Source organism: Ictalurus punctatus, chromosome 10 (assembly GCF_001660625.3).
Source record: "Ictalurus punctatus breed USDA103 chromosome 10, Coco_2.0, whole genome shotgun sequence".
Lineage (NCBI taxonomy): Eukaryota > Metazoa > Chordata > Actinopteri > Siluriformes > Ictaluridae > Ictalurus > Ictalurus punctatus.
In genome coordinates, this window is record NC_030425.2 from 23,725,649 (window position 1) to 23,735,237 (window position 9,589).

The 9,589-nt window shown below is 40.6% G+C and overlaps 1 protein-coding gene across 1 annotated transcript; it reads right to left on the reverse strand.

Moving 5' to 3' along the window:
• Window positions 1-1,468: 1,468 nt before the first annotated feature.
• On the reverse strand, window positions 1,469-8,694 carry LOC108270543 (inhibin beta B chain). The gene is made up of 2 exons (XM_017477353.3): window positions 7,259-8,694; window positions 1,469-3,800 (listed from the first exon to the last, which is right to left on the reverse strand). Exons 1-2 carry the CDS (start codon window positions 7,647-7,649, stop codon window positions 3,025-3,027), a joined length of 1,167 nt encoding a protein of 388 aa, XP_017332842.1. The 5' UTR covers window positions 7,650-8,694; the 3' UTR covers window positions 1,469-3,024.
• Between the last annotated feature and the right edge of the window lie 895 nt (window positions 8,695-9,589).

A 9,589-nucleotide genomic window follows, 5' to 3' on the forward strand; every position in this document is an offset into this window, starting at 1 on the left:
TATGATTGTGTTGTAAAATAAGTTTATTATAAGTAATTATTTTCAGTTTTTAGAACAATGCATTGCTAAGCTACAGTGCCCTCTGCTAATATTGCCACCCTTGGTAAATACGAGCAAAAAGGCTGTGAAAAAGTGTCTTTTTGTTTAACATTTTCATCTTTTGTTCACAACAATACTCTGCTCTCATGGATATCAGACAATTGGAAATAAAACACAGGTTTATCCAAAAACAATCTTTGTTAAATATAGGCGTGCAACAATTATTGCACCCTTTTAGTCAATACTTTGTGCTGCCTCCCTTTGCCAAGATAACAGCTTTGAGTCTTCTCCTATAATGCCTTATGAGGTTGGAGGATACATGACAAGGGATCTGAGACCATTCTTCCATACAGAATCTCTCCAGATCCTTCATATTTCGAGGTCCATGCTGGTGTCCTCTCCTCTTCCGTTCACTCCACAGATTTTCTATGGGTTTCAAGTCAGGAGACTGGGATGGCCATGGCAGAAGCTTGATTTTGTGGTCAGTAAACCATTTTTGTGTTGATTTTGATGTATGTTTTGGATCATTGTCCTGCTGGAAGATCCAACCACGGCCCTTTTTAAGCTTCCTGGCAAAGGCAAACAGACCCAAAAACATTAAAGAACCGCCACCATATTTAACCATGGGCATGAGTTACTTTTTGCATATGGCTACCTCTCTATGTGCGCCAAAAGCACCTCTGGTGTTAAGTGCCAAAAAGCTCTATTTTGGTTTCATTGTTTCATTGTAGTTTTCGAGACTTTCTGACCCCAAGATGCAACTAACTTCTGCAATTCTCCAGCTGTGATCCTTGGAGATTTTTGGACACTCTAACCATCCTCTTCATAGTGCGTTGAGACAGTATAGACACGTGTCCAATTCCAGGTTGATTCATAACATTTCTAGTTGACTGGAACTTCTTAAGTATTGCCCTGATGGTGGAAATGGGCATTTCAATGATTTTGCTATTTTCTCATAGCCACTTCCCATTTTGTGAAGCTCAACAACATTTTGCCACACATCACAGCTATATTACTTGGTTTTACCCATTGTTATGAATGACTAAGGGAATTTGGTCTATGTGTTACCTCATATTTATACTCCTGTGAAACAGGAAGTCATAGTTGAACAATTTCCTGTTCCTAGGCACGAAGGTGTACTAAAAAAAAATTAAATATCATTTTTTTTTTTCTCATATGAATTCACAGGGGTGGTAATAATTGCTGCACACCTATATTTTAACAAAAAATTTTTTTTTATAAACCTATGTTGTGTTTGCAATTGTTTATCCATGAGAGCAGAGTATTTTTGTGAATTATTTTAACAAAAGATTGAAAGATTAAACAATAAAGACAATATTTCACAGCCTTATTTGCTCATATTTACCAAGAGTGCCAATATTAGTGAAGGGCACTATAGTTTTTGAGGGAATACAGTGACACATATGAATGCAGAATAAGGAATTTATTTATAATCGTTACAAAGAACAAAATATTTAAAAGCATTCTTTATCTTACATACGCTGTACAGAGGTGGCACGTATTTGATTCTAAATGATTCTGCAAAAGGAACTAGAAGTATTAAATAGAAACCCAGAAATATTAAAGTTGATGAAAAAATATGAAATATTCCATTTACCTACTGTACAAAATAAGAAAGAAAGAGTATTGAGCTGAACATGGAATCCATAATATGGTACCCTGATACAGTGTTTAGGCCTTTTACATGATCAAAACAAAAAAATGTTTATTACATAACAATGTGATGGTCTTGCCATCTTATAATAGCTAAAGAAAAATCTTGGCCTCTTTGGTTCCACGATTCCGTATAATACATTTTAACAGAATTTATTTTACGTCTATAAAAATAACTTTTATTTCAATGGCAAGTTTTATTTAATTTTATTTTACTCATAATGCAACTTTTTCAGTGCAAACAACATAACCATTCATTCAGAGAAGGAAGCGAAAGACATTTCAAGTATTGAAAGAAAGTATACACCTACTAGCTAGTTTGTCTGAAGTGGGCCAGTACTATACATTGCATAGTTCATGTGGCACTTATTTGAAAAAGGATTGTGAGCGAGCACAGGTGTGCCACTTGGTACCCTTTAAAGGCATTTCAATTAGCAAGTGCTATAAAATGTGCATTTAGGATTTTTTTAAATTTATTTTATCTTTTTTGCAAGTGTGATGCACCCCTAGCCAACTGAGAAATGGCAACTTGAGAAAAGAAATGTAATATACTACAGTTCTTTTTAACTACTTTTGGAAGTGTTTTTTCTTCTGCAAACAGCACTGTTACAGACAGGCAGGGATTCTAGACAGGACTGAAGCGTCACAGAAAACTACATTCATGTCTTCTGCTATATAAAAAGCCCTTGTACTAGGTAATGAAAAAAAATGCCTATTCATGTCCTGCTGTAGTAAGACCCACTAACATGAGTACTTGAGAATACAGCATGTCTTAGACAATATGGGCCAGTTGTTTGACAAAGTCTGACAGATGAATACTGCTTGATGGAGACTCTTAAATGGATAGGTTGTCGTGTTTTCCAATGGAGTGGTTAAGCGAAGTGCTGCTGTTGAAAGGAGTAAATGGGGAGTTGCTCAGTGCTTTTGTATACAGTGAAAGAGGCATAGTTGAGAAATTCTGCGAGAAAGACCCTTTCCTAAGGCTCCTCTCATCTCAATTTCCCAACACAGCCATTTTAGAGGAGAGAAGCAAAGAAACAGCAATAACCTGTAATAAAACTTTCTCATCCCTTTGACGTCAACACCTACTGTACAAACCTGTGCTCTTAGAATAAGACTATCACATATAAATGAGTCTAGCAGGAAGATATTAACCAACATAAATATATGTACAAAAGAGTTGTGCATGCATGGGTGTGTGGTGTGGATATCAAGGTGACTGTTTACCCAGCTGTTCATAAATATCATTTTACAATAATTCGTTCCATCAATGAACGTTTACAGAGTTACGAGTCTTTAAAAAATCGCCGCTCAAGCGCATCCACACTCCTCTACGATCATGTTGGGTACATCGCGCTTGACGATGTTATACTCATCATCAAAGTACAGCATGGACATGGTGCTGAGTTTGGTGGGGATACAGCAGGAGTTCATGGAGCCTGGACTCATCCCCCTCATGCGGTACTGGTTTACTACAGCGGTGTGAAATGATGACGCTGACCCTGGAACGCCAGCCATGTATGCCGGGCAGTTTCCCTCACAGTAGTTGCCAAAGTAGCCTGATGGCGCAATGATCCAGTCGTTCCACCCGATGAGGCGGAAGTCAATGTAGAACTGCTGACGACAGCACAGGCCACTGGTACCATCACACTCCAGGCCGCGCTTGCGGATGCGGTGCTTGCTGTCTGTTACACGTGCCTGCACCACCAAGAATGGCCGATGCGACTCATCACCTGTGTTCACCAATACAGGCCGAACACCTGCCTCATCGCAGCCTTCACACCGAACATCCAGGTTCTGCCTTCGTGTACCTTTGGAGAACACTAGTTGTACAGCATCAGTAAGAGGAAACGTGTGCCAGCCGCTGCGTTTCAGCTCCACGCGCTTCTCCACCAAGTTCCACTTGCTACCCAGGCCTGGTTCCTGATAGTACACTTTAATCATGACCTTCCTTCGAGTGCCCTTCTCAAACACACTAGGCAGAAGTTTAAAGTACAGCCACAGGTTTGCCTGAGACACATAGAGGTTCTGGTTGCCTTCATTGGAGATGATGAAGAAAAGACTGGACTTTGAAGACAGCAAATCGTCTATGAGACGGGGAAGAAAAGATGAAAGGTTAGGTCATTGAAGGGTCATCAAACATAGCTGAAACAGCAGGTGCACACACTGTGTAAAAGTTTTTCAGTTGAAAACCTGAGGCTGTGTCACTATAATAGCCAGGCCTGGACAGAAGGCTGAGGACATTAACATGCTGAGAGGGCAGTAGATTGCTCACATTGCCATGAATGGGCTCCCTAACTGGGAACACTTCAACTTAAAGCGATCAAATGGTGTTAGTGTTTCACATTAAACGACAATGTGGGTGGGAGGAGTTGTCAGAATCCGTTCCTCTGCCACGTCTCCCTCTTTCTCTCTCTGTTCACTCTGCCTCTCCTTCCTCACTCACTAAATCTGACCCGCATGAACTTCCTAGCATTCTGTCTTTATCCGATTCAAACATATTAACATCTCTGTAACAGTCTTTTGATTCTGCAGCTCAATTAAAATCGGGAGAAGTGTGAACTCCTGCAGTTCCTTTTTGGTGAAGGGGGCCACAGCGACATTCTCCGAGCTTGCTTGTGTGTCTGATGACAGCGTGGGCTACGCTAGCCCAGTTGGCCACGAGTTAAGGTGGGGATGAAGAGAATGAGCCTATTAGGGCATAGCTAGAAGGTTCAAAGCCTTGGCAATGAAAGACGTGATGACACCTCAGAGAGGACACAATAATCGTCGGATTGTTAAGCAATCCAACCAGACATTCTGTATATGGCTAGAAAAGGTGGTTGGAGAACGAGATCAGAAGTAACTATTCAAATGACACTTAAATTATAAATTAATTAATAGATATTATTTTATGTGCATGTATGTACATTGGTGTTTGTAATAAAGTACATAACTGCTGTCACAAAAAGTACAAGGGAATGCAACACAGTGTGCTTTCACTGAATCTTTGATAGAGGTCATTTATCTATAATAAGATAATAGAGAGTATAGAGAGTATCTGACCATTTAAGCAAATGCATCAAAGCATGTAGTGAAATAGTAAAGAAGAAGTATATGAGTAACTTCTGGAGCCCTAAGTCCTAGTTTTATGGCTAGTTTTAACCCTGCTGTAGGTAAACAGCTCTAGGCCATATAACAAAGTGCATTAAGCTTTATACCAAACAGACTAGTTGAGACTTCAAGGAACTCTGTAACATGGCACAACCTCTTGCATCTGCCAAAAGAATCTCGCTAACTTCCCAGTTTCTGCACACTAACCCTTAATAATTCATCATATATCTTCAGCCTGCAGGGACCGTATAGTACGAAGTCCAAAAGACAGCTGTCAGTAAATGCAAATTGGAGAATTAATGAAGAAAGACACATCTACGAGGTCAAAAGCCTGAGAAGTTAAGCTTGGCCACTACATGGAGGGCAGGACAATACCTGGGTGGGCCCCAGTGGCAGCAACAATACACACCACTCAGCATGCCTCCACCTGCACAAGCTCTCACGGCTTGGAGAAGTAATCGCCATGTCATTACTCAACGTCTCCGTACGCAACCGGCCACAACCACCTGGACACCAGTGAAGGACAATTTTGCCACATGAAGTGTTGTGTGTTAATCCCTGTTGCACGGTAGTTACTAATTTCATTTACTAATAGTTTGAATGGTCAGAGAAAATATTAGAACAGTGGGTCATAGGTAGAATAATCATAAACTTCCGACAGAGTCATGTAATCAAGTGTTGTTCAAATGTGAGATAGCATTACATTTCAGTCACACTTTCCCCCAACTATATTTAAAAGTAAGACATTTCACACGGCAGTGGATGCAACATTGACAGGATGAATCATTCTCACTTGTAATTTCAAACAGAATTGAGATGTAAGAGGAATACAGGAGCCCCAGTTAGTCTGCATTTCCAGCACCGAGCCATTCTTAAAGAAAAATCCACAGATCCCTGTGTCCTTGGGTAACCCTGCATTTTTAATGAGATGCATGAGCAGCCAAGCTGACATGCCAAAGAGTTCACAAATTGAAGTCTGAAGCCAAATCTACAGCCTCCTAAAAAGTATTCCTTACTTATTAAATACCTGCAATTAAGCATTATGCATAAAGGAAATGGGGTCCAGTTAACTGAATTTCAAATCAGCTGGACATTTTCATTTATCTTTATTTATTTATTTGTTTGTTTGTTTGTTTGTTTGCTTGTTTTGCTTGAATGTTATATAGAATAAGACAGAGGTGAATTTTGGTCCCTCACAGGGAAAGACTGTGCATTAAGTTTGTACCTATAGGAAATCTGGTTAAATATGGTTCCACGGTGCCAGATACTAATATTTTCCCTGTCATAAAATGTCACCAAGTTTCCTTTTGGCAAACTGTTCATGGATCTTGATGCTGTGCCATGGATTACTGTAGACAGCAGGCCAAGAGCAAAAGGCCCACATGCATCACTTGGAGACAGCAAGGGCCCCAGATGATGATAGACAGCAATGAAGCACTAATTTCATATATACTGCAATATGATATTCTATGATTCAGTTATCATATTTACTTCATATAAGAGACCAGTGAAGAAATTACACACAGTAATATGCAATTTCTGTCATCAATTATGTAATAAATTAGCTCTGGTGTTAATCTGATCTTACCCCAGGTGGTTCAAGTAATAAAATGCTTTGCATGGAGTCATGACTAAAAACATTCTAATAGAAGGTGGTACGTGCTTTCACATGCTATTCACAATACCTACATACATACATTATATATATAGTACCCAATTGTATCTTTTCTGTTACTAGGGTAGTACACCTTTTGTACCCTTTGGTATGCATGTTCACCTAGAAATGTTATGGTGCATGTAGTGTATCTCTAATTATGTATCTTATTTCATTATTAAAGGAACACTAGGCTATATGCACATTTTCAGGTCAAAGATGGTAGAAACGATACCCGTACCATCCCTGCAACGAGCCAAGGTACAATTACAAATACTATTTCTTTCTGAAAGTGTAGCCTACAGAAATAAAATCATTTGTCTAGGCAACCTGATACTTGAGTGTAACAATGCAAAATTCATGGCAACAGATCTGTGCACAAACACAAATTGCTTCTTGAAGCTAAACCAGGCTTTACTGTGCACAAAGACCAGCTTAGCGATTTGATAGCGCCTAAGTGGTTGCGGTGGTCTTTGCTGTGTAATATTCTCTACGCTCCACTGCAGCATGATGTTCACAGTGGATGAGGGAGACAGGAAAAGCATATCACACGCGCGCGCACGCACACACACACACACACACACACACACACACTGTTTATAGATACCTCGTGCCAACACATACCCATGGGAATGTTTGGTTCATACTGATCCCACAGTAAAGGAAACACAAGTAATGCAGCCTGAATTTGGACTATATTAGTGACCCCGGTGTTATTAAAAATACTTTATAAATCACACGTATGGCATGTGCGCACAGGTATTGTCGTATAGTGCAGATGCTGAGGTGAACACACACCTGTCTCTGCAAAACTGATGATTTCTGACGTTTCCTCCTCGACGTCATTGGCGTGACTCGCGTGCCCGTCCACGTCGGGGATCTCGACCCTGCCGTCCTCGCTCACTTTCCCGGCGTGCAGCTTTCGCAGCGCGGTCACCATGGCCGCCTTTGGTATGGGCTGAGTGATGTTAGGTCTGTCCCTCATCTGCAGCCTGGTCAGGATGTGCCTCTTCACCGCCTCCACGAACTCCGCGTCCATCCTCCCCGAGTCGGCAGGCTGCGCGAGACCGCACGAAGCGCACGAATCGCGCGACGCTGTCGGGTGCGCCTCGGTTTCCGGCGCGGGCGTGCAGCGCACGGACAGCACGCAGGCTATGAGACAAAGCACCTTGAAAAGGAAATTTCTCATTCTTTAAGAGCAACAAAGAAGGGGGGAAAAGAAAAAAGGAAAGAAAGCACAGAAAGATGAGTCACGAGTCTTCGCTTCGAGGATGAACAGAACTTGTGATCGCTCGTTTTAGAGATGGTTCAGGCTCGTCCCGAATGAGAATGTTCAGAGCGCAAGAGCAAGTTGTAACATCCAGTCTTCCTGTAAGGATGCACTAAGATCTTCCATGCGATGATTTACAGACTGCATTGAAATTGGATGAAATCATGGAAGAATCATTGTCTTAGATCTTCAGCTCTTCGTCAGTCAAATCAGTGATTGACAAAAATCACGTTTTTGTCTTACTACAAGGTGACTTTATTGTCTCCAAGGGTCCTACTGGATAAAGTCTCGGCATCGGTGGCACGTCAGCGTCATGCCATGGCTGGAGAAATTATTATGGAAGCAATATTACAGAGTGAACAACTGCTATTAAAGCCCATGTATATAGCCTGATAAAGTTGCAGAGTCAGTTCAAAATATACATAATGAAAGTAAATTAAAAAATATGCCACTACTTTTTTTTCCACAGCACAATAGATGTGTGCTTGACATCCGCCTTTCGTTTTAGGTCCTGTCTTTCTTTGTCTGAAGTGTCGTCTTCCAGTTTACGCTGTCCAAGTAGTTCTTCATCGCTTTCATGGAGACGGCGATGCACTCGTGTTAACCCCTTGCGATCGCAACATTGTACTGCTTTAGACAGAAACTTTTTATACAGGACCAGGAACCACGTGGGTCGAGCAGCCAACAGGAGTTCCCTGTAGCGGATTAAAGCCTCAAGCAAACGGAGTGCGACTTCCTGATGGAGCTCTCTCCATGTGGACGCATGACATCCTCAGCGACCTGAAGGGGACACTTTAGTCGCTGTCGATGACGCTCAGTCCAGCGGTTCTTAAAGTGGGGTCCGGGGACCTCCAGGGGTCTGTGATTTTAGAACTCACAACCCAGCATTACCAAAGTTATTACACTTATTATTCAGTTCTTCTGTGAATAACTGAATGAATTAGGTTTAATCCAAACCTCAAAGCTCTACAGCTCTAATGAATAGGCAAACTATTTATTGTACATAAAATCTGTACTGAGTGGGTCTGTGGGATTTATTTTGCTTTTAAAAAGAAGTCCCTACGTGGCTACACAAAGTTTGAGAACCCCTGGCTTAGTTATTTTTCACATAGTCTACAATTATTCCATTGAGATACACAGCGGGACACTGCCTCTGTCATGTAATTCACGTTTCAGGCATTTGCCTACAAAAAAAATAATTAAAATAGAGTTCATGGATGTTCATTCACTTTCATAAAACACTTTTTAAATAAAAAAAAAAAATCTAATTCACGCACATTATTCGTTCATGTAGCCTATAAAGTAAGCGGTAAGGTAAGAAACCTATAAAGCCTTCTGCAAGTCAATGGAAGACTGGGGTGTCATTACATTTACAAATATGTATGTACCGTCGCGGTAAATATATTTTTTTAAACACAGGACAAGTGTCCCCCAGAACAATATATTTCAGATAAATAGCTTAAAACATTAAGAAAATAAACAGCATTCTGGCTGGTCCCATTTCACTAGGCCAATATCTAGGATACCTTGAAATATAATCATTAAAATATTCAGAAATCAGATTATGTTTATATCAAATGTGCGGACCCATTTATCATCTCATGCTTGAAACATCATTTTCCAAGAGTCATGCATGGTTGAAAAATGTCCATGAGTCATGCATATGTTGAAAAATTTTGGGTCCCACAACATTGACTCAACTCATTCTGAACACATTCACCCCTGTGAAATATTTGGGATATTCCACAAATCACATGATCCACAGGAAGTTGCATAATCAGAATTTCCTGAAGATTATGAGAAGATGAAAAGTGCGGTCATTCTTTTTCTTCAATAGTATTGTGATAGTGATCAAAAAG